The 26,152-nt window shown below is 41.8% G+C and overlaps 1 protein-coding gene across 1 annotated transcript in view; it reads right to left on the bottom strand.

The window, feature by feature from the left end:
* nmbr (neuromedin B receptor) overlaps positions 1-26,152 on the bottom strand; it is a 75,957-nt gene that overhangs the window by 20,852 nt on the left and 28,953 nt on the right. The window contains exons 2-3 of the mRNA XM_012856073.3: positions 13,277-13,418; positions 9,180-9,395 (exon numbers count right to left, since the gene is read on the bottom strand). Of these exons, the coding sequence (XP_012711527.1) occupies positions 9,180-9,395; positions 13,277-13,418 (358 nt within the window). The remainder of the gene's footprint in view (positions 1-9,179; positions 9,396-13,276; positions 13,419-26,152) is intronic.

Below are 26,152 nucleotides of genomic sequence, written 5' to 3'. Positions count from 1 at the left end.
TTGACTTAGTAAAGTGCCTTGAGATGACATGTTTCATGATTTGGCGCTATATAAATAAATTGAATTGAATTGAATTGTTGAGCAGCTCTGCATGAAACACTATTACATTATTGTTTAAAAAACATAACAGATGTTGAATCTATATGCACAACGAAACATTTGTGACTACATGTCCCAGCAGGCTTTGCACCTGCCTTTCTATCCTGTGCACATGCGCGGTCCTGGTTTGAAAGCCACGTAATATAAAGGCAAGGCGCGGATTTCAAACCAGGCTCTTCTTTCTGGTAATGTCGCTGGCGAGAGCAGATCCTAACTGGGTTTTAAGAAACTTGCTGGCGAGTTCTCCTTCCACTCGCCTCATTCTGAAGAGAAAAGCTCTGTGCAGCTTTAAAATCCAGCCATGTGAAGCCAGCTGATTTCTAAGATAAGTGAAGTCTGCAACTAGAAAATCCCAAGGAGGTTTTCCGAGGAGATGAAGGAATCCTCGTTTTTTTGTTTTTTTTTTTCATTTCCAGTTGACTAACTGCGGTTTTCCTTGCACTGAAATGTGCTTAACAAATAAATACTCTCACAGAATCCCATAGGATTTGGTTGCAACAACAAGCAGTTTTCTGACTCTGTGAAAACGTTTCACAGGTAATTCTACAGTCAGTGGATGTACTAACACTATCAACTACTAGAAAATTAGGTGCTGAAATATTTTACATGTTATTCATATTAAATATACATATATGTATATATAAATGTGTGTATATGTATATATGTATATATTTATACATGTGTGTAAATATATGTTTTTGTATATTGGTATTTATATATTTATAAATGTTATATATGTATATTTAAATTAATAAAATGCTAAATATTTCAGCACATGACTTTCTCAGTACTTGATATTTTTAGAACATAACATAAAAGTATATGGCATTTGACATTTTAAAAGTTTTAAGCCCCCCCTGAACATGAGAAAATCCTCGTTATTCGATGCTGTAGCGCACATATTCCCTAGTTACTGGGGGAAAATAGGGAGTACCAATATGGCGGCTGGTGGCTTCAAAGTGACTCATTCTATCAGCGGCGATTAGCACTCCAGTGTATAATATAGCTCAGTGGGTTTGAGCCCAAACCTACAAAACCCACGATGCCCGACTTCCTGATCAACGGCTGAGCCATCAGAGGGCCTCTGGAGATGACAACCGCTGCTGCTGCATGAGTTCCCTGACCAGCCCCATACTGCTGACTCAGCACTAAAGTCAGGTCTAATGTCTGAGCTCTAGCGTCTATAAAACAGACTAATTTAACCTGATTCTAGATATGCAACATGTTTAAACTGCAATAGTCATCCAATAACTTAGATCATTTTAGTCTCAGCTTTTCTTTTTTTGGAGTGTGTCGTTCAGGCCGTCCGCAGTGAATTTCACTCTGAAGATAATAATCCAGGTGACAGCAGACAGATTTTCATACAGCCTAAGAGTCAGACATTCAATCTCCTGCGTTAAATCAGATCACCCTCTCTTCCATTTCCTCCACGCCCCCCCGCCTGTCGCGGCCCATTGTGTGTGTCGTGTAATTCATCTCATTACAGTTAAATCCGTCTGTGACTTCTCACGGGGGCAGCCATTCCATCACTGCCTTCCTGAGCGGGAAAACCTCGTCACACGGCGCCCAAAATCTTCACATCTAACAAGGGTCACGAAACAATTGCTGCGTTCACGGCGCACGGCGGCTTCACCGCTGAACGAGGCTCCCTCTTTATCCGAGAGCAGAGCTCATTCATTATCTTCCCCGAGATGGGGAATGCAAGGAATCAGACGCACCGGCTGTCTGAGCAACACACGCACGTTTCTACTCCCAAACCACCAAAGCCGAGGGAATACCCAGAGATTGAGAGTGAAATGGAAAGAAGCCTGTGTTTAAAGGCCTACACTGAGCATGATGAGTCCATCAGACAACATGCATACTGATCAGATCCAGCTGTTTGGCAGGAAAACACAGGAGCGGGAATCCTTCAGAGATCAGGATGTTTGAGACATTTGAAAATGGCCTAAAACCTGAAATAAATGCGTCTTTTTTGGTGTGAAATCAGCGGCGTTTTGCTCCGCCATCAATCGTCTAAACCTTGGCATCAATTAAAAGCTCCTGACATGCATGATGGGTTGCAGACATCCATCATTCATCCATTCATCCATCTTCTAGGACTGCCTCTCCTTGGAGGGTAACGGGTAATCTTAACGAGCCAGAGGTGGGGGTGACAGAGACACACAAACTAATTCATACCTTTTACATCAAACAACAGGACATTCCTTAAATTATGTAAATTTATTAACTTTAGAACAGCGCAGCAAGCATGCATGGCGGCCATCTTGTGGTCGTACCAGCAGAGCGGTAACGCTTGAATAGTTTACTTGTTTGAGTCAAATAGTGAACAGATCTGTCCTGAATATCACATCAACAGACATATTATGGCAACAATAAAACACGGCTGCTGTGTTGGTATCTGACGGAGTGACTGGCGACATGATGATCGTGATCATACGGAGTTTTTTCCCCCACTGATTTTCCTAAAACCCCAAACGATTGCAGAGAAATGTCAGCGTTGAATGCGAGGTTGAAACAGAGAGGACTTTACTGTGGAGTCTGACCAAAGACTAAATGTGGTCTCTACATTTCCTCGGTGGTGAGGAGCATCTGAACGTCCAGACCTGAAAGCAGCGACTGCAGCACCTGGGCAGGTAGGCCACGTTTATTTGGCTTTTTCTCACCGGCTTTAAAACTTCATCCAATCCATGAGGGCTGTTCATGTGAGCTTCAGTGTTGCATTTAGTCGCTTATTATCAGCGACTTTGGGCTTGAAACGTGAAGATGCTTTTTTGGCTTAGCTTTTTCCAACAAAACGCCTTTTTCAAGCAGGAATCTCCCTGCTAAATACGTGCATTTGTGATGACTAAAGCTGCGTCTGTATTACACTGTGGTGGTTTTCCTGGAGGGTTTCAGACTTTTTTCATGGAGAAAGTCGGTTGTTTCTCTCACAGTGATCTGGTTTGTGTGTGAAGGTAAAACGGGATCTGAGTGTGATTACAATGTGATGATAATGGACTTTTTCAGTCTATTTCTTTGCAATAATATAAGCCCTATGATAATTTAAAGCACAGGCCTGTAAAAATATATTTCTCTTAGTAACAGCTGTAATTCTATGTGGATTCTGGAGATTCTGGAGAGGAAAGCCTCTCCTACCTTTCTACTAATGCTGCTTTCTTTCTGCTCATTTTGAGCCCTCTACATTTTAACCAACGTTTCAGCTGTTCTATGCTGGGTTTCTTGATAAAAGCAGGTTGAAAAGAAGCTCCTGGGACGTCGACATCTACCAAAATGATTATTGCAGCTGTTTGCACTCTTCTTGTCTGCAGACAAATTTGACTTCAACTGGGGAAAGTCCCATTAAACCAACATGCATATTTTTTGCCTCTGGGAGGAAGTTGGAGTACCAGGAGAGAAACTACAAATGCACCAGGAGAACCAGGAGAAAAGCGCGACCAACTGTACCACCTCACTTTGCCGTCTGTGGAGTCTCGCCTTGCAGTTAGTGTTACCAAAGTCTGCAACCTGAGAGCAGAAACTGAACAGGTGGAAGTTTTTAAAGAGCCTTTAATGCAGGAGCGGCCAGAAGATAGTGACTCCTCTCTACTGGTAATAAAGAACCTTAAGGGTTGTCAGACAAGTAGGTATAAAATTATCAGGAAAACAAGTGCTGCTCATCAGGACATCTGTTAAAATTACTAAAATAATTTTTATCAAATTAAACTCACTAGTTATTTGGAAAGGAAAACGTCAGAGAACCTCAAAAAACACATTAAATCTTTAGGGTTAATTGTGAAGCTTCTTGATAAGAACAAAAACTAATTCTGGTGCTTTTCAGTGTAAAAACACATTCAGTTCACAAAAGTCAATTTTTTTATTAGCTTCAGAGTTTTTAGATGCTCTCAGAGTCTAACATCTTCTCTGACCGTGCTTCACGGCTCGCTGTGCATGAGGCTGAAAATCAATACTCAGTTTTTCCTCCCTCCTGCGGATTTGTAGAACAGCCTCATCACTTTGCATCTTCACCTGCAATATTTCATCATCATCATCATCGCTGCCGATGGAGGCTGATTTATTCCCAACTCCTGCTGCAGAAAAATCACCGACTGAATCTGCAGCCTGAGCGTCAGCAGCAACGAGCTGGAGGAAATCCATCCGACAGCTTGGTCGCCTCATGAAAGTCTAAATGATGCCTGATGTAAAGTAATATTACACTGAATTATGCATGGAAGCGGTAATTATAGCCTTTTTAAATAATAATTCATAATAGAGGTCAAAAGCAAATTATTCCGACTCTCAAATCTCAGCCGTTCATCGTCAAAGTTTAACTCCACCGTTGTTGATACTTTCTGCAACACTTCCACCTCTTTAATCAACAGAACTTTGTCTTCTCTAATATACCTTTCAGAAGGTTGAAGCAGACACCCATTCATGTGAACTTAGGTGTTTAAATTAAAGACCATTCTGTCTATAAGAAACCTTGAGACAGTAGCTCATCCTTTCATACCATGCAGGCTTAAATAGTTCCATCCACTTTTTTTTTTTTTTTTTTTTTGCAGCTATTTGAAAATGCTGCAAAACAATTTCTGACTGGTACAGGACAAAAGAGAGAACATTTCTGCAGTTTTAATTAGATTTAGTGGTGGGGGCTCCCTCATTGGTTAATCTGTATATTACACAGATTGATTGCATCTGTTTCCATAAGCTATGCAAACCTAAATTATCTAAATTAGAAAGTATTAAAATTGAGAACTTCTTTGACAGGACAGAGGATTATGAGAAGAAAATAGCTTCTTTGTCATTAGGAATGTTTTTTTTTTTCATCTCTGAATGAACTCAGGATTTCTCAGGAAGATACTTCATAATATTAAGGCATGAACCTGGACAGAGTATAAAATAAATGACTGACTGTGTTACGACATTAAGCACCAAAAGATCCTGAGAACCAGCCTGCAGAGAGTAGAGAGGTCTGAGTGGAGGATCCAACAGATTCAATTACAATAGAAGCATCAGTGGATTTTAAGGTGATCTGGTTTTCTGAAACACCTTTAAGGAGGGAAAGGTGATTTTACAAAGCTGTAACACTGGGATGTTTCAGAGGGAGATCTGAGCAGCGTCCATCCAGAAGATGGGTCTGCCTGGGTTCAGGTAGAGATCAGCCAGACTCTCAGCAGGGTTGAGGGTTGGTTCTAAATCAATGCCCTGTAGCAATAAGGATCTAGGGGCTGCAATGAGCTAATCCAGCACTTTTAAAATTAGACAAAAACAACGGCAGTATGTTTACTTGTAGAAGCTGTATTTATGTGAGGAACAATGTTTCTCACATTATGTGCTTCTGCTCTTAATGAGCCTCTGCAATTAGTCTAAAAGCTGACTTTTTTCCAGCCTCCAGATTAATCAGATATGATTGAAATGACAGCATATAGAGTTTCATAAGTTATTTCATACAGTGATTGTATCGTACAATCATCTCTCTGTCCAGATGTGCTCCAGTTGTTGGGAAATGAGGTCCAGTCTCTGTAGACACCTCTGGACACAGCTTTAAATCACAGTCCTGCACCATCCTGCTCCTTCTGTGGGATCACACCGTCAGCGCTCCACTCACTGTTTGTAAGTCAGCGACTCTCCATTAACCCAAAGTCTATCGAGGTCAGCGTCACTCCAAAGTGTCCTGCCGCGTCCGGCAGAGCCACTCAGAGCGCCAGCAGCTTCACCTTCTGTGACACTGAAATTACTTTCCCTTCTCCATTCGTACTGAGACAAAAAACTGAAAACATGAAAAAGAGCAGCTAAAACTAGTGAGTCCCCAATCAGGGTATTTTTTTCTTTTATTATTAGAATAAAGTTAAAATGCTGCTATTTAATGTTGTCACACTTACTCTGGAACAAATAGAAAATTAAATTCAGAAGACATTAAAAGGATAAATATGTTGTTCTGTTGCTGTCAATTAGGTTGCAAATATATTTAAAAGCCATAAAACCATTGAATATATACTATATAAAGCATGAATACAATATAATCAGTCTTAATGTTCTTTTTTAAAGCAACAATCAAAAAACATCTTCCTATCCTAAAAAACAACAGGAAGTGAGAGCCATATATGGATAATGATGCATCACCAGGTTCTGCAGCGTCTGATGGACCGCTGCGGTTCTCCACCACATAGACCAGGTCTTTCTGTGGTAAACACGTTTAGCCCCAGCTGTAACCTCAGAGTCAGCGACCCGTCCACAGAGATCAGCACGGCTGCTGATGCTGAATGGATCAGGCTGCAGAACACCTGCTTTCCATTAAATCAACAACCGCTCTCTCCAATTGCTCTTCCTGTATGCTAATGAATGATAATCAACTCCATCGAGGACTTTTTCTTCTCAGTGTCTGAGCCAAATGAAGGAGAGAGTGAACTCCAACTGAATAGTCCTGCATGACAACTCCTCTTCTAACCACATATGCAGCATTCTCTTTATGGTGAGAAAACTAACAGGTGTAGTTTATGTAGTATGACAAATGGTGTCCACAGATTTATGTTTGGAAAGATGCATCACTGTAGTGCAGTTAAACCATAACAGGTTTAAAAAAAAAAAGATTATTTATATTACAACAAGTGAGATTTGGACAACCACAGCATGGCTCGCTAATATTAGGCCGGCTATTATGCTGCCAGTTATTTAAAAGAACAAGCAAATGCAGGGCTGTGTGCGTCAGTGTAAAGATGCTGGTCAGAAAAGGAGCAGAAAGGATAAAATCCATCTTAATGCTGCAAGAATTTGATGTTTCTATTGATGGTTTGATTGCAAGCTGACTGGGCTCTACATAGAAAGTTTAACAGATCTTTCAGATATTTCTTCTGACTCAACTTATAAGTCAAATTTGCATCTACTTTGGTCTTCGGTGGACATTGTGTTTTGTAATAATACCCAGGTTCACTATTCAGTGTAATATCATCCTTTTTTTAGCTGCATTCTGTGGCCTTTTGTTCAATTCAATTCAATTCAATTTTATTTATATAGCGCCAAATCATGAAACATGTCATCTCAAGGCACTTTACAAAATCAAGTTCAATCATATTATACAGATTGGGTCAGATTATACAGATTGGTCATACATGGCTTTGCTGCAATCCCTCATACTGAGCAAGCATGAAGCGACAGTGGGAAGAAAAACTCCCCATTAACGGGAAGGAAAACCTCCAGCAGAACCGGGCTCAGTATGAACGGTCATCTGCCTCGACCGACTGGGGTTACAGAAGACAGAGCAGAGACACAACAAGAGAGACAAAAAAGCACAGAAGCACACATTGTTCTCTTTTGTCTTTCTCTCTTTTCTGGATATTGTGAATATGATCATTACAAGCAATCTGCCAGGACACAACTGAAAAGGTTGTGTTATATCTTTCAGAACATAACTGCATTATCTGCCAGCATAAAAAAAACACAGAAAGTGCCTCAGCAGCAGGTGGGGGAGGGGTATCACCGAACTACCCTATATTTTAAACAGTGGACAAGTAATCATCCTGAACACACCTGGAAGAGAAAAGTTGAAAACTGAGAGTGTCTCTCCTCTGAAAGGTTAGAGTTTACTAATCCAAGACCCAGTCGGATAAGCAATTTAAATTTGAAGGGTTGCTCAACCTCAACACTGATTGAGCCTGATCACTTCCACCCAATCTGAGCCTCTTTTATTAACACTCAGACAAAAGTGCTTCTGTTGTCTTTCTATGCCTGATCCTGAATCAGGAAACTTCTGGCTGATGTTAACATCTGTCCATCATTAACCAGGTAGTGGTTAAAAACAGCAGACCACCCTTTCACAAACTACCTCTCTCAGCTCACCTGTTGGGACCAGGAGACATTTCCCTGCCAGCCGTGAAATGTAATCTTTAAACTCTGTCCTGGGTCTGCTCACACTCACCCGCAGCCTCTTCACACTCATACATGTCTAAAACCCCCCCCCCACCACCACCACCACCACCGCAGGCATCGCTAAGGCTTCTCAGCCCGATGCCCAGACCACCACAGCTCAGTGACTGTTTTCTCTGATCAGCAGCTTGGATTCCTGCCATTAAGTCCAACGTTTTGTCAGATTTGCCATCAACAACGATTCAGATCCGCCTCTGACTGGAGAGATCCGATGTGTTCTGCAGCCGTGGGGCTGTTAATAATTCAGCTCCTCCTTCTGTCCAAGCCGTCCTCCATCCGTGAAGATCAGGCTGGTGAAAAGTGATTACTCACTGCGACTGACACGGTGCCCCCACTAAAGCCTCCCCTGCAGCCCATGTGGGTGCAAAGAGCTTGACGACTGCGTCAGCCCCCGTTAGTCTTAACTTCGCACAGAAAAGTCATTCCAGTGTGTTTACAGATAACTTAAGCATTAAATCTAGCCCATGTGGATAAATTATTGATATCGTAGATGCTTGTGATTACATTCAGGCTTTTTGCGGCACCCAAACTAACAAAATGTTACTCTGAGGCTCTGAGTGACAGCAACATTTAGACACCGCAAAAAGGGAACTGAAAGTAAGTTACATTTTCTTAAAATTAGGTTATTGATTGATTTCAGCAGGTAAATAAAATCATCTGCCAATTTGGAGTATTTTGACCCCTATAATAAGATAATTAGACATCCTGCACTTGAAATGAGATGATGCCGTCGAGTTGTTCTTATTTTAAGTGCAACAATCTTATTACATTGGCAGATAAGATTATTTAACTGTTCAAATCAAGGACAAATACACTAATTTCAAGAAAATTTGACTTACTTTTACCGTCTCTCTCCCAAGAGGCAAAGTTTCCATTTGGATGCAGGATAATTGTCTGTGGAAGCTTTACTCGTGACATCTCTTAGCACCTTAAAGTCACTCAGACACTAATAATTCATGCTGGCTAGCATTTAAAGCAGAGGTGTTGTTTGGATCCAGGACTGATGGCTGAAACGTGTATCACCCAGGTCCATTCAGCACACTGTGAGACATTTATTCCTGTTAATTCTGATGCCTCTGACTTACAGCTGATGAAAACTCTTTAAAACGGACGCCCAGGTGAATGAGATGTGCGTTGTACAGCAGGAGGGTGCAGGACAGAGCCAACCCTGAGGACCGTACCTGTCTCTTGGTGTGTTCGCTGACTTCCCCCGGCATGTCGTGGGCGCTCTTGATCAGCGTGCGGGCTATGTGGTAGTAATACACGGAGATGATGGTCAGAGGGATCAGGAAGTAAACCAGGAAGATCATCACGGAGTGGATCTTGGGATGCATCTGGTTGGACAGCGGGTAGGGCACGCAGTTCACGAAGGTGACGTTCATGTTGTCCCTGTGACTCTGAGAAGACGGGAGAGGAGAGGAGAAAAGGATGAGAGCCAATCAGACGACGATCATAAAACCAAGACAGCCGCCGTTTATTATTGGGCTGTAAAGGGGTGTGTTGGTGTTTGATGGGAAACCCCTTTGAGAAAATTATGTGCAGTTTAAAGACATACTGAGTTTTGTCACAAAGTAAAGTCAAAACGTGTTGAAATGATGGACAAATCAAAGCAATGGCTTGTGAGAAAATGTCTCCTGATGACTCCATCGTCCTCCTAAAGGTTTTCAGCTCACGGTTGGATGTTTTTTACACTAAAGTCTCGTTCTTACACCTTAACGTGTTATCATGGGTGTAGTCAGGGGGTTAACGTTTTCTCCACATGAAGGAAATCAGACAGAGCAGGAATGGTAAAGTGTTCGCCGGTGCTAAAGTGTTCATTCAAACAGACTCTGTTCAATGTCTTCCTTCCTATTATTCCTAGCCAAAAAAAAAAGACCATCAATACATGCAACTGAGATGGGAGTAGTGCTATTTTAGTTTACATTATAATTCCCGACATGGGGCATTTGAAATTCACAAAGACTCTGGAGCTCCACTTTCCCTACTTCAAGTTTAAACCGGCCAAATTTGGTTACTGACAGGATTCCCAGGGGTTTGGTTGCTTGTAGCCGCATGGGGATCCTGCAAACTGTGCAAAACGTGCAAAACACATCACTAAATGTAAGGTTCTTTGTCATGCTACCCTGATTTTTTATTTATGTAATCATGCAACATCTCGTCATGCTGCCTCTGAGCGCATGTCTACAAACTGTTCCAGCCACTAGAACACAAAACCCGACAGACGGACCGCACCAGAAAGACTGATGACCGATGGAGAAACGTTAGTAAATGTGCAAAAACCAAACAGTTTGCTGGATCCCCAGGGAACGATAAATCACCCAACCCCTGGGAATCCTGACAGTTACTGACTCAATCAATCAATCAACACAAAAACGTGAACCATGCAGAACTTTCAGAGGTATTTCTGGATGTTAGGCAACAGCGGTCTGGGTCAAAGCATTTAAAAATACGGGTCCTTATTTGGCATTTTAAAAAATGAGCGTTGCTAGAAAGTGGGCTTTAATCCACGCAAATTCTTAACCAGCTGTGAAAAACATGTGGCAGCATCATAAACCTCTTTAAACGACGACTAAAAAGCACAAAGCACTAAAGCTCACTGAAATGTAGCCCCGTTCAGTTTTGTTTAACCAAAGGAGCATCAAAGTTGAAGTTTCTTCACAACTTAGAAGTTTTATAGTATAACAAAGAAATAGAATCATGTTTAGCCTCATAAAATAACACAACACGCCTCCAAATGATGGAAAGCACCTCAGTCAGATGGAAACTGCATGTTTCCCCTGTTCCTGTCACATGTAGATGGAAATGTGCATCGCTCTGTGTGCAGTGAGTCATCTAACGAGCATTTTCATTCTCGTTTAGAAATAAAACGAGGTCAGATCAGCAGATTCTTTCCTAGCAGAACAGGTGCAATGATTTCTAAGGTGGACACAGTCCCACATGTGCATGAACATCTGCATAAAGTTGCTGTAATCGTGGAACGGTGGCGGCGTTGGCGCTGCTGGAAGACAGAGATCAGAGATCAGAGATCCTGCTGACCTGCTGGTCATGGTCAGTGGCTTATCAGCCGGTTCAGATGGACCAGGAAAGTTAATGTTTTCACCAGAGTTACTGGGAAACCAGGAGACGGTTCCTAGCTGCTGCAGGCTTTGCAGCCGCAGCTTTTCAGAGGGAGCTGACTGACAGGTGAGGTTGTTGACGTCTCCCAGCATGCCCCCTGGGACCTCCATGTTGTTCAGATACATTAAAGTCCTCTAAACTTATCTGCAGCTAGGAGCCAATTTGTAAATGTAATCAGAGCTCTGACTGCACTGATGCTGCTGTAATCCTGCTGAACTGCTGAAATTATCATAATAATAATTATTATTTTTCTTATTGTAATAGTTTTCTTAGGAACAACGATTGCTGACTTTTTTTATGTAATGTCCTGGCTCATAAATACAGCGTCCTGGCTCTTCTTAGAGATTTAAAGCCCTCCACATAGTGTGTGTGTGGACAGGCGTTCCTCATCATAGTGTTGGAGGCATAATGATGTAATCATGATGATTTGGTCTACATTGCATTGATGAGGCTGTAATCCAGCTCAGATCAGCAGCTACGGCGCCGTTTGAATTTGATAAACATTCTAAAACAAATTGACTACGATCAGACAAAGGTTATGGTTTCTTTAATGAGTCGTTCATGTCACTAATTCACTACAAATATTCCTTAACGTGTCTCTCTGACTGGCTGAGCTTATGTGGACGCGTGGCGGGTGACTTCAGGGTATTTTCACTGATATGTAATCAGGGCGGGGACATGGTGGATCTGGGTACACGTGTAGATTGGGATTTATTGAGGCGACGCATGCGGTGTCCCATCTACACATGGTTTCCTACATCTCAAGTTTTTTCTGCCGCCAACGTTTAACAGGGCAAGTCAACAGTGGATCCTCTACCTCCTCCGTTCATTTTGTTCCAATTATCCAAGGCTGGGTCACGGATAACAAACCCAGAAAACCCAGTCCCCGACGTCACGTTCCCATTTCTTCTAGGAGATCTTAACGTTGCTCCAAGAGCAGAAGGTGTGTGCAGTTATGCTCTGAGGCCTCCTGACATTCCTGGTCAGATGCCTGAACCACTTGAAGCGACGTCTCAGGATGTGGAGGACAAGCAGCTCCACTCTGAGTCCCCCTACATGTGGACCTAAGCTGGGGCAGAACCCGCCCCGCCTGTAGAGTGAGGCTGGGGCAGCATCAGCATCAGAAACTTAAAGGCATACTATGCAACATTTTTCAGTTAATTAATGTGTTCCATACCGTTTTGGATGATTAAATGAGTCATTTCAGGTCGAACAAAGGTTTTCTCGGCCGCCCTGGTGGTCTGTGGGGGAAATACCGCACTTGCAATTGCAGGAGCCCTCGGCCCGCACCCACAGGCTCAGAAGTCTGGTGCATCGCGAGAGTCGGTCTTGCTTTACGGTGAGAACTCCATGTGTTTTTGCCCTGCCATTCACTATATGCACGCGCGAAAGCAACAACAAAGAACCGCGTGTTAACGTCAAATAAACATGCAAGCATATTGAGTTTTTATTATTATTATTATTATTATTATAACAACCGCGCCTGGCTTGATGGAGAAACAAGAACAGCTGAGCATCTTTACAACAGTGCACTTTTACTTTTGCCCTCTGGGGGGAGCCTTGCTGGAGCAACCCCGGTAGCATAGTATACCTTTAAGGGAAAACGCCACAGATGGTAGAATTTACACAGTATTTTGAAAAAAACTTGATTAGGTCGTGTTGCATCTTTCAGTGTTATTTGCCAGAATAAAAACTGCAAGAGTGCCTTACTGGTTAGCAATCAGTGCTCAGCAGCAGGTGGGGGAGGGGCGTCACCGAACTACCCGATATTTCAAACAGTCGGAGAAAACGCTGGTATGTTCTGTGTCGTTTCATTTAAGGAATTAAAATCATAGAAACATGCGTTGGAGAATTTTGAATACCGGTAGCCTTCCTGTCTTATGACAACAAGGTTGGTTAAATCTAGAGCTCATCTTCCTTTCTTTTTCATGATATCCGTCTGGATCAGACAACTGCAGCTCCTAGTCCAGACTATTTTACGTTTAAACAAGTCTTCAAGACACCTAAACTCCTCCTCTAAAGCTGAGACTCATATAGATTAATCTAGATTTGGAGAATGTGTCTTCTAGCATGAAGAAACTGTCTAAATAGTGGTAAGACGAGCAGCATTAAACTATATTGTAGAAAAGAAACCCAGAACGATAAATGCATTTTTATTTACCTGCATGGAAACAACTTGGGAGAAAATGGCTTCAGGGACGGCCAGCAGGACAGAGAGCAGCCAGATGGAAACGGCCTTCAGACACGTCCAGAAGACGGCGCTGGACGTCTGAATGTCCATCGGGTTCACGATGGCCTTGTACCTGCGGGGCGGAGAGAGAATGTTAGGGAGAACAGGAGGAAGAACAGAGACTGTGACCAGAGACTCCTTCGCCTCGGATAAGAGGAACATGTCAGCGACGTCTCTGCAGAATTACAGAGGAAAGAGGAGGAAAAAGCACCAGAAACTGTGAATCTGACTCAACTTTAACCAAATCTAAACGATGTCATCGATGTCCTGCACACATAAACTAACTTTTTATCATTGCTGAAGTTCTTTAATAACCTGATTTTTTTCTGAGCATAGACTGAATAGAAATAGACAATGGTCTATCATCCTGCAGAGATGCATGAACAAATTTACAGGCACAGAAACCCATTCAAGTTTTCTGCAATTGAATAAAAACAAAACTGAAATAATAATTTCTGGACCAATAGAGGAGAGATCAACAGTTATCTCACAGCTTCAGCTGCTTCAGCTAGGAACCACTGATCAGGCCTGAAACCTGGGAGTAGTGATGGACTCAGACCTGAACCTCCATCTGAAGACAATTACAAAGTAATAAAGACTAAGAACGTAGAGAACATGGACCCGGTTCTGAAGTCCTCACTAAGACTAAGAACGTAGAGAACATGGACCCGGTTCTGAAGTCCTTCCACTAAGACTAAGAACGTAGAGAACATGAACCCGGTTCTGAAGTCCTCACTAAGACTAAGAACGTAGAGAACATGGACCCGGTTCTGAAGTCCTCACTAAGACTAAGAACGTAGAGAACATGGACCCGGTTCTGAAGTCCTCACTAAGACTAAGAACGTAGAGAACATGGACCCGGTTCTGAAGTCCTCACTAAGACTAAGAACGTAGAGAACATGGACCCGGTTCTGAAGTCCTCACTAAGACTAAGAACGTAGAGAACATGGACCCGGTTCTGAAGTCCTTCCACTAAGACTAAGAACGTAGAGAACATGAACCCGGTTCTGAAGTCCTCACTAAGACTAAGAACGTAGAGAACATGGACCCGGTTCTGAAGTCCTTCCACTAAGACTAAGAACGTAGAGAACATGGACCCGGTTCTGAAGTCCTCACTAAGACTAAGAACGTAGAGAACATGGACCCGGTTCTGAAGTCCTTCCACTAAGACTAAGAACGTAGAGAACATGGACCCGGTTCTGAAGTCCTCACTAAGACTAAGAACGTAGAGAACATGGACCCGCGTCTGAAGTCCTTCCACTAAGACTAAGAACATAGAGAACATGGACCCGGTTCTGAAGTCCTTCCACTAAGACTAAGAACGTAGAGAACATGGACCCGGTTCTGAAGTCCCCACTAAGACTAAGAACGTAGAGAACATGAACCTGGTTCTGAAGTCCTTCCACTGGCTCCCTGGATCTCAGAGAATAGACTTTAAAATCCTTCTGTTAGTCTATAAATCCCTGAATTAGCACCTAAATACATCACAGACTAAAAACCTGAGTTCCTTTAATTTAAGATTAAAACCTGTTTGTTTAGAGTTCCTTTAAATGTTAATGTTGAAGTTTGAGTCCAAATTGTATTATTCTGTATCAGACCTCCTGCTACTGCTCCTCTGGAATGTCCTCTGTCTCTGTGATGCTTTTCTTTCCTCTGTTCATGTTCAGCACTTTGAATAATATCATTACTGAAAAGTGCTTCATAAAGAAACTTGCCTTGTAAACTAAGCCTCAGCAAACAATTTAGACTTTGAATCATGCTGCCAAGCCATTTGCTTCTCTTCTTACAAAACAAATTCAAATGATAAATTTTTCTTGCTTAAAACCCTCCTTACTTATGAGCATTACAGCCGTCATTCTCCACTGGGGGAAAAAAACAGTAGTTTATTAAAGACCAGAGCTTATGATGACCTGTAGAGTCACAATTAGAGAGAACAAGAATTGATGGAGATGAAACGTTCCACAAACGTCCGAGTATTTGATCAGTGTTGGAAATGCAAAGCTACCAAGTCATAGACACTCGCTCAGTCGTTGAGTTCAGGATAAATGTGTTCTTAATGAGAAAGTGGTGAGAAGAAAGCGATTGCTGAAAGAAAACCATTACAAATGCCCCTTTCACGGTTTTCCATAAAACGGGTAGGAGAAGAAAATCTGTCAGCAGCGGCAGAACTCCTCAGAACAGAGATGTGTGGTTAGACGTGGAAATGAATGAGCTAGACAGGACACTGAGGGGAAAAAAAATTAAATGAATGAGCCTCTGACTGCTTCCCGGTCCAGGCTGTGATTGGCTGGGTCTGTAACCATAAGACCCTGCAGAGAACATCTACTCTGACCTCTCTACCAGAACCAAGGTAGCAGGGGAGATCCTTCAGGATCCTTCAGGGCGGCAAAACTGCCGGGGACATCTGAGCGTGAGATATTATTAAGTTGTTTAGGGGGGAAAAAACGATGCTCACTGCTTTCATTTACAGAAAACAGGGACGTGCATCACGCGGTGCAGAGAACCAGTCTAACGGGGTCACGACGCAGGAGTATGCAAAATAATTTGGCCTATTTAGCCCAAACACATTTGTCAACATCAGAGTTCTAATTTGGCCATAAATCTTTCCAGCGTTTCCAGTCCACTGACTGATGGTGGTCATGATGGGGGCTGATGTGCTTTCCTAGAACACGCAGACTAATGGAAATCACGTCAGCTGACCCTTAAATGTTGGAGCTCATCTAACTGCGTTTATTAATAAAGAAAATCCATCTTAATTAACGACGCTCGTTATTCACTATTCCCGAGTCTGGCCTTATAAGGGTTAGAGCCAGAAACAGCGTAATACTCTGAAATCGGCTGCATAATACATGGAAACACAGACGTTACATCTTTTTATGTGTGCATAACCACATCACAAAGGACTGCTAGGATCCAGTATTTATAGGCAACAACAAGTTAGCTCCTAAACATTCAAACTCTGTTCACCATAAATTAAAATAACTGGCCAGTAGGATTAAAGGCAGCTGTCTTTTTATTTTTGGCAATAGTCAATATAGACCTTGAAGACCAAGAAGCTGGGCTGAACCTGGTGTTGTATCATAAATGCTTGCTTCAGTCAAGAGTATTCATTTGCAACTCTTACTGGGTTTGCCACTTTTCTTTCAAAGTCTACAAAGAGAAGGTCATTTCTTGAGTCTGTAGGATGTTAAAACTGCCCAGAAATAATCCTGCTAGGTGGAATTTTCCATCTTGCATTGTGAGAACTGCGGCAAATAATTATGATACCCTGCTACAGGTTTCTGAAAAGCTTGAATCTGAAAAAAACATGATGATGAGGCAATAGATTGTGCCAAAGGGTGCATAATGAAGATGGACGACTTTGAGGTTATGTTCCTTTTCTACACATACAACCAAATCTTCAGTGAAACTGAGTTTTTTTTATCCGCTATTACCATCTAACATAGAAAGTACTCCTGGGTCAATGTGTGCTTCTGAGCTTTCTGTGTCTCTGCTCTGTCTTCTCTACCATAGAAAGTACTCCTGGGTCAATGTGAGCTTCTGAGCTTTCTGTGTCTCTGCTCTGTCTTCTCTAAGCCCCAGTGGGTGGAGGCAGATGAGCGTTCACACTGAGCCTGGTTCTGGTTCTGCTGGAGGTTCTCCTCCCTGTTAAAGGGGAGTTTTCCTCTCCACTGTCGCTTCATGCATGCTCAGTATGAGGGATTGCTGCAAAGCCATCAACAATGCAGACGACTGTCCACTGTGGCTCTACGCTCTTTCAGGAGGAGTGAATGCTGCTTGGAGAGACTTGATGCAACCTGCTGGGTTTCCTTAAAGAGGAAACTTTCTCACCAACCTGGAGGATCTGATGGAGTCTGACTGTGGAAAGAGCCTTGAGATGATGTGGTGTGAATTAGGAGCTATATAAATAAAAAGGGAATTTAATTGAATGTTTCCCACCTGTCTCCCCTGCTACCTAAACTCCCATTTCTCATTTGCTCCTTGCTGGATTATATCGCTGCTATGCTACGTCTGCAAAGGTCAACAACTGTTTAACATACCAGCCCTGTTCACTTCCACGTCCGCCGTATTCTTTGCCAAGCTACAAGTTTTCTTTTTATATATAAAAAAAAACTCTAACTCAACAAGCCACTTCTACCTGCCTGTCCGTATTTTGGTCTTTCTCCAAAGAAACACACTTGTTTTTATCTTTGGGATGCTTCCCAGGGTCAGAACTGACCTCGCCTACCATCCAGCCATCATCAGCAGCAGGCGTCGTGAGAGACGGACAGATCCAGTCAGTCAGAGCTGAACTGAGGAGCCTCGAGTTTCTCCTCCCAGTTGAATGGAGGGAAAACAGTTTTGCAGGAATTCACACAAGGCTTGATCAGGGTTGCAGGGTATGATGCAACCCGAGACATTTTATGAACAGAATGGTCACAGTGGGATCCGTCCTGGATGCGGCTGTTTGGACAGCGCTTTCTGCATCTGTCTTGTTTAAATGTCTGAGCGTGAGTCTGAGAGCTCTGCAGCTCTCAGACGGCCAAAGCTTCTGGGACAGGAGACTTCATATTCTATCAAATCAAAAAGGCCGGTGCATCTAAGAGTCCAAGCCGATAGTTATTTCAAGGTAGGACTATTTATGAACCCCTTCAGAAACGTCTTGAATTTGTAATATTGGAAAATAGCAGTTTTGATATTTAAACGACACATTTACATCTACTTACACGCATCCAAAAAAAAAAAAAAAAGACACAGAAAATCTTGAAGATTCTGGGAATAAAAGGTCCAGATCTGAAGTCTTTTTAAAGGATTTGGTAAAACCGTTAAAGGTCAGATATGTACGTGTTCACTACAGCTTGTTCTGATTCTATGATGGTTTAATAATGCAAATAGAAACTAGTTGACACCAGATATTTATACACAGAAAAGAAAATAAACCTTTTTTAAATACAGTCAGACATTAAATGAGCCCCAACTTTTCTTGCTTTGGGTCAGCTATGGATCACCAAAATGATTTATTTTTGCTAAATGCCTGAATTATGAAGGTTGAATGAATAGTTTACAAGAACTAGGATTAATATGCGTTTAAATAATTTGGGAAAGCCTGAGGCGAAGTTGTGGCTTTGCAAACTTTTGGGAATTCACAATCTTGGAGTAATATTGAGGCAAACCTGTGTAACATTGAATAAATCAGATGTCAGAAAGCTCCACAGGTCAGGTTCATAGTTAGATAAAATCTCCAGAAGCTCAAACATCGGAAGCACGAGCAGCAAAGGTACGGTACGTCCGGACATCTTAACCTTCAGGAAGGAGGCAGGCTCTGTGCTCTGCAGGGGGAGCATGCTTTGGCCTGAAATGTGTCAATCAGATACAGAATAAAAGAAAAAGACAGAAGAATCTTAACTGAAGCTGCTATAAGTGGGATTATTCACAGTAAAATGAGCCGTGCACCATCGCAGGCTAAAGGCCAAGCCAAGAGGAAGAAGCCATTGTTCCAAAATCAGCATAAAATGCCAGATTGCCGTATGCAAATTAAGAAATGGGTCAAAAGACACGCTCTTGGAAGGAACCCCAAAACATCCGACCCAAGCCGTGCAGTTTAAAAGACCTTTACTCAGTTAAGAAGCAGATTAATGGAAACTGGACCGTACAGTCTGAAGCCCAATATGAGGACAGTCTCTGTGGAGTTTGCATGAATTCAGGTTTGGCAGAGGCCAATTTTTGAGATGCCAGAGAATATTTGCACACATAGATTGAACAGTGAAGTTCTAATTCTGTAAATAATACATTCCTTTTGCTAAATACGTACCGCGGGGTGGAAAATCACTTAGTGCAAAGTTCATCATGCCTATTTCCACTGCAAAGCGTGGGAGTGAGATGAGGCTGGCTGGCTGGGATCCAGCCCATGGAAAAGGAAAACCTACACTGTTGCAAGAAGCAGAAAACATTAAGCGTAGCATAAATCCCCTGAGGCCTGACATTTTTAGGGGAGCAGAGCATCGTTCAGATCTGCCTCTCCTTCACTCTGTGGCTCTTAGATTCCTCTGAGCGTGAAAAGCCTTCTCCTTAGCCAGCACTTCTTAAAGACTTCTCCCATATTAGAATATCTCCATGAAACTCCGACTCCGCCACGCAAACATTTAGATAAGAAGGCAGCTGGCAGCAGGTCTGCAGGCTACGCTTCAGGTCGGCTCCTGCAGTCCGCAGCGCCGATCAGCTTCTACCTGCAGCCGTGACGAGAAAAACAAGCAGCTCTCTGTTGCTTCGTTGTTTTCCGCCTGTGCTGCAGAGTGACTTAACGACGGCCCGTCTCCAATCACTGCAAAAACGGAGCTAAAAAAAAAGTCAAATTGCTTTGGAATTAGTGCATTTATCCTTGATTTGAGCAGCTAAATAAGATTATTTGCCAATGGAGTGAGTATTTTGACCCCTAAACTAAAATAATTAGACATACTGCACCTGAAATAACATGATAGAGATGAGTTGTTCCTATTTTAAGTGCAAAAAATCTCATTCCATTGGCAAACCATCTTATTTATCTGCTCAAATCAAGGACAAATACATTAATTTCAACAATATTTGACTTATGTTTAGTTTTGTTTTTGCAGTGAAAGCCGTTATTCTGCAGTGTGCTCAGAAGTTTGGGCTCTTTTCTGCACTGCAAAAACAGACCTTAAAATAAGTCAAATGTTCTTATTTTTTGGGTTTTTGTCCTTGATTTTAGCAGGTAAATTATATTATCTGCCAATGGAATGAGTATTTTGACCCTTAAAATAAAATAATTAGACATCCTGCACTTGAAATAAGATGATGGAGATGAGTTGTTCCTATTTTAAGTGCAAAAATCTTATTCCATAGGCAGATACAGGACAGATACACTAGTTTTAAGAAAATTTTACTTATTTTTAGTTCCGTTTTTGCAGCGTGGAGAAACGAAACCCTGCCACTGTCTCAGTCCCGACTGACAGAAAGCTCAAAACAATCACCAAAGAAGCTCATCTTGTTTTCTGGATGCAAACACAACTCATCACACAAATGTGTAATTTTTCTCCCAGCGGCGCAGGAGGTAATGAAAAACGACAATATGGCTGAGGCTGCAAAAAAGACAAAGAGAGGAAGCTATTGCATATTTGTCATCTTAATCATTCTTTGTGCCTTTTAAATTCCTGAGAGACGAAGCACAGCCGTGATTTAGCGGCACGGCCGCGCGGAGCCGGATTAATTCAGACCACTGACTGCCGGCCATCTGTTAGCGCTCTGCAGCAGGGAGGCTCCACAAGTCAGGCCGCATTTTAAACGGAAGTCCAACCAAGTCTTAAACCAAATCAATAATTGGGATTTAAAATCTTAAACTGCTCCATCACATAAAATCAGTTTCATGGAAGTCCTGCGGTGCGTCTGAAGCTCTGCTGAGGAGCAGAGAGAGAAATGTTTAACGTCTGAGATGGAAATCAAAGCAAAGAATTTAAACCCGTCTAGGAAAGTGTAACTTTGAAGCCTTTAGCAACCCAAAAAAAGGTGAAAATAGCCAGAAAAACGTCAGAAAGGTTTACAGAGTTTACAGTGGAAATAAGTCAGGCGTGTGAAGTCTGGGATTAAAAGGTAAACCTAAAGAAATCTGTTATGGTTGGTTTAGATATTCAACCAGACTCGGAGCTGCTCTCAAACAAAAAGGTTTATTAACAGACTTGGGGGGAAAAACAGGAACACAATCCGGGGTTAACAGGTGCTGGATTCCAGAAACCAACACAACCAAACGGGATCAGGCAGGCTCAGAACAGAAAGGCAGCAAAAAACAGACAGGGCATCAAAAATTAGCAGAGGAGGAGCTCTTACCGATCGCATGTGTGTAGGGAATGAGTAGAGACATTCTGGCCAGGTGCAGAGAACTGAGGGAGGTGTAAATAGGCGTGCAGACAGGTGAAGAGGGAGGGACTAATTAAACAAAACCAGGGGGGAATAATCAAGGAGGGATGAGACTAAAAGGCTAACAGGAAAAGAGGCAACACCAGAACTGATAAAAACCAAAACAACCCTGAAGTACAACCTGAAGACAGAAGAACAGGCTGAGACTAAAAGTGATGACAATAACAAGGTAAACCAAAAGAGTACACCAACTAAACGAGGATCCAGACAAGACAGAACTGGAAACAGCCAGATAATCAAAGACAGGAGGAAAACTAAAACTAACAACATAAACCAGAACCAAACTCAGAATATTACAAAATTTTCTACATTTCTCAGAACAGAAACACTTTTTATTTTCACTACGCCCCCCCACAGCGTTAGAAAACCCCGTGTAGCAGGAATGGACCGCTATGACCTAGGCAGTAGGCACTGATCCGTTTCCCACTGCAAACCTATAAACACCTATAAAAATGAACTGGGAAACTTTATGTTCCGTTATGAGAAACTGGAGCTGAAGACTCCAGCAGCACCAAAAAACGCCGAGGAAGCAGTTTTACCAGCAGATCAACGTCTTCATCAGGTTCTGCTCATCAAGCTGCTCCTCTCTGTTCTTACCGTCTGTTTCTGTCCGCCTGTTAGACGACGCCTCGCCCAGCGGCCTTCCCTTCTTTCCACTCTCTTTAAAAGTGTAATTATGGCAACCAGGATTTTCCCAGTCTCTGCAGCGTCTGATTGCTTATATTTCTGATTTTTAACCAGGTTAATGCAACGTTGGCTTTTTGGGGCAACGGCTGCACTGGCCACCTGCCCAGTTGCCCATCATCGTTGTTCTGTCATTACGTTAAATCATTTTATTAACAAAATAATGGTTGGCTGACACATTACTGCCCAGAAATGTGTTTTCAGAAACATTCCTGTTTTTATTATATCTATACTAAAAATGCACAGACTTTGTCAGAACAAATACTGTTGTCACAATCATTTCATATAAAGAGTAAAAAAAATAGTTTATTTCAACTTTACGGATGTCAAAATGCCAAATAAATCAGGATCCACCTGCTAGTTAACATTAGCTGCTGATTTAATCCTGAACACAGTTAATTTAATATTTTTTATTATTAGTTATTAGATAATTATTTCAGCATCTTATTGGTCATTATGCTGGTAAAATGTAGCGGGAACATTTAAGCCACTTTAGCCCAGATGCTTTTGAAACCCGGCGCTCACAGCAGCTAATAATTCATTAATAGGCTGTTAAATATGAAACAAGAGCAAATTAAATGAACAAATAATGAATTTTTGAATAATCAGTAATAAGAACGATGAGTAATTATCAAAGGAGTCACTTATTTGGTTGATTTTATCTCAGTTCATTTGATCTGTTACTGATCAATTAATACTGATGACGTAATTAACAAGTAAAAAATATGGAGAATCTCACATGAAGTAAAGCATAATTATTAGTTAATAGTTCATATTAATTTATCACTCATTGTAACGTAACAAAGCAAACTCAGCGCCCCTCAGATCAAACTGGTTGCTGCAGAAATGAAGCAGAAATGTATCCGCTCCTTTCAGCCTCAGCGGGCCTCTGATCTGAAAATGACAGATTATTTTTCTTCAGCTTTCTACAACAAGCGCAGAGAGAAAGCTGAGAGCTGCGGATGTTCCACCGGTCGGGTTTAATGTTCACGTCGGCGTGTTTAGTCTGCGTAAAACTCAGACATAACCCAGAACGAGGTGGAAAACGGTGAAGTTTAGCCAAACGGCTCCTGCTGTTGCTCAGCTACGTTTGTGTTTAGGGAAATACGGAACATCCTGACCGTATGGGACTCTCAGGATGTTCATGTAACTCTGATTCTTTCCGGGGACACTTTTCCAACCGGATATCACTGATCCAACCTGACCTCTCATGACCCTGACCCAGTCCCCTTCTCTTGTCGTATTTAGTGCAGACACCCGTTGCTGCTGGAATCCTCCATGCAGATAATTCCAAAAAAAGTAAAAAACAAAGCAACTGGACTTTTTCAAAAAGTCAAAAAGTCTGGAGTAATGTGGAGTACCAAGCTTTATACTACTGCCCAAACAAAGTATAGTATAAAAGTATAAAGTAAAAAGTAAAGTATAAGTGTAAGTACTTTTACTTATACTTAAAGTATAAGTTTAAGTAAAAGTAAAGTATAAAGCTTGGTACTCCACATTACTCCAGACTTTTTGAATTGGGAAAGCTTCCTGGAGAGGAACCGAAACGTCTTCAACTACGGAAAACAAGTCCAGTTGCTTTGTTTTTTACCTTTTTTTAGAATGATCATGACCTGGATGACTGAGAATCTTCACCAGCAACATGCAGATAATTCTTAAAATGCTCATAATGTTCGATATGAATGAGATTACAGCTGGTGTCCTCCACACTGAACTCCTACAGGGAAACCAAACCTCTAATTTAAAGTAAAAAAAACATTATGGTTCATAGGTGTACCCCAGAGCTATGTGATAGAGTCCCAGGAGATTCATCCCTCACCGACAGACCTCCTAACCTGGAAACCAGATCATTTTTCAACCTGTTCCTCCATTATTAATCTGGGTTAGAGTTGTAGCTCTTTGTTTCACTGAAACCTGCAGCTCTGTTGGGACTTTTAGTGCAGAAACCAGTTGGTAGAAACCATAACTAACATACAGGATAGAGTTATGATTGTTTTTTCATCCATTCTTCCAATGTGTAGCGACATACCATAACCTGCATGCTAATAAAGGAGATCAGCCATTTGATCCAGGTGTGTTAGAGCAGGAAAGCATCCAGAGGTTACAGGATAGCAGCTCTACAGGAATGGACTTCTGCATCCTTTGTTTAGGGTAGTTTAAGGAAGTTCTCCTGCTTTATTACATTCTTTTGTGCAATGCAGCCACACACCTGGCAGCAAAACAGCCCCAAGGAAAGATGCTGCCGCAGGCAGATTTCTGTCTGCAGGAGGGAATGTTTAGCGTGAGGCGATTGCAACTTTGACAAAGTGTTGCAGCAGGAAAACGGTTCCAAACTTTCACTGAAGCTGGTTTTAGGCTGAGTAAAACAAACTAACATTAAGTTTCTGGAATGGAATTCCCACAGCTTCGATCTCCCCTGTTGAAAATATTTTGAACTATGAGTAAAACACTGCAAAAAGGGAACAAAAAGTAAGTAAATTTACTTGAAATGGATTAATTTTCCTTAATTTCAGCAAATAAATATGACTATTTGTCAATGAAATTTACCTCTAAAATAAGATAATTTGAAATAAGATGATGGAGAACAATTGTTCCTATTTTAAGTGCAAAAATGCTATTCCATTGGCAGGTAGTGGTATTTATCTGCTCAAATCAAGGAAATACCTATTTCTTACTTTTAGATCCCTTTTTACAGTAAAGCTGAGGATTTTAACAATTATGCCAAGAAAGGTAATCAAATGTCAGTCAGACTACGCCAGAGGCTGACCTGTAACTTTAGAAGAGACATTTTTTACCAAATCATATGGGAGGTGTATGTATACATTTGAGCCTGTATGAATAATTGTGGCCTTGTTCAGAAAATCCCCAAACATGCACACCCATATCTTGTTTTTGAAAATCATTTTCATTAATACGCCCTTCGGTCTGAGATCAGCTTCTGCTACTTCCTGAAATCATGACATGTTGGGTCGTAAAGCAAGAAAATACCAAATCTCAGACTTTCTGTGAAGAGATTTATTTATTTATTGTGTTTTTCCCATCTAGGATCCCCGGGTCGCTGCACACCACAGACCTTTCTGGTGTAAACGCATCAGACCGGCTGAGAAAAGCACAAACTTTTGTTAGACTTTACATCCACGGCTGCCGTTGGCCTCTGTGTTCCTTCCACTTCTAAAGATTTATTGTCCCCATCATGAAGCAGCGTACCTGAAGGTTTCTGAAGCACTCTGAGGTTTTTTAATGTTCTCTTCTATGCAGTTGCTTAATTCTTTAAAAAGCTCCGCAGAGAAAGATGAAGTGAGTCCCTGAACCTGGAGCTCCTCCAGCAGATGAGACGCGTAGTCTGAAAGCACAATCGTTTAAGATACCGGGGGGGGGGGGGGGGGGGGCGTAAGCATCACCTGCGGCCCCTCTTAGCACGCCGTGCCGTCCAGCTGTAAGCTGAAATTCAACCGTGCACCAAAAATACCAGTTTGGATCCCTTTTAAGAAGCAATTTGTCCGGTGTGCGTCTGGGAATTAAGCCGCCCGGTCCCGGCATGTGGAGAATGTGTGTAACAGGTTTTAACCTTGCAGAGCCACAGAGGCCGGTGATGAATGCGTCAGCCTTGGACGCAGACAATGAGAGATGCCAAACGCTCTCTGAGGGGTTTCTATGCAATAAATACTGCAGATTTTCAAGGTTTGACAGGTTGGCTTTGAGAGAGAAAAGGACGCTTTGCTGCTTATTCAGGTGAACCGCAGCGTGGAACTTGAAATCAGGAGAACACACTTTATAGAGCTGTTAGAGAACATGGACAAGGCGACAATAACGGCCGTCAGGTACAAACAAAAAAAGAGTCATTATTGTATTTTACTTTCTATTTTTAGGTTTCAAAATAAGGAAAAATACTAAACTTTGTAAAAAAAAAAAAAAAAAGTGGATGGATATATTTTCTGCTATCTCTGGTGATATTTGTTGAAAATCATGTTTTTAAAAAAGCCGTTTCCAACCTACTGACAGGAAAATAGACTGAAATAAATCTTACTGGTGCTTTTAGTGTCTTCAATGCCATTAGTCCATGAAAAAAGTGAAGAAATGCTAGAAATGCATTTCCTCTTTTATATGTACTAAAATAAACATCAACAAAATTGATTGTTTATCTATATTAGCCAATTTTATTAAGAGCCCTCGTGAAAGCGCCAAAGAGTCCCTGCTCTAAGGGTCTACAAGTAT

The sequence above is a fragment of the Fundulus heteroclitus genome, unplaced genomic scaffold (genome assembly GCF_011125445.2).
Source record: "Fundulus heteroclitus isolate FHET01 unplaced genomic scaffold, MU-UCD_Fhet_4.1 scaffold_36, whole genome shotgun sequence".
Classification (NCBI taxonomy): domain Eukaryota; kingdom Metazoa; phylum Chordata; class Actinopteri; order Cyprinodontiformes; family Fundulidae; genus Fundulus; species Fundulus heteroclitus.
Note: the sequence above shows the minus strand (reverse complement) of the source record. Positions and strands in the feature narration are given on the sequence as shown.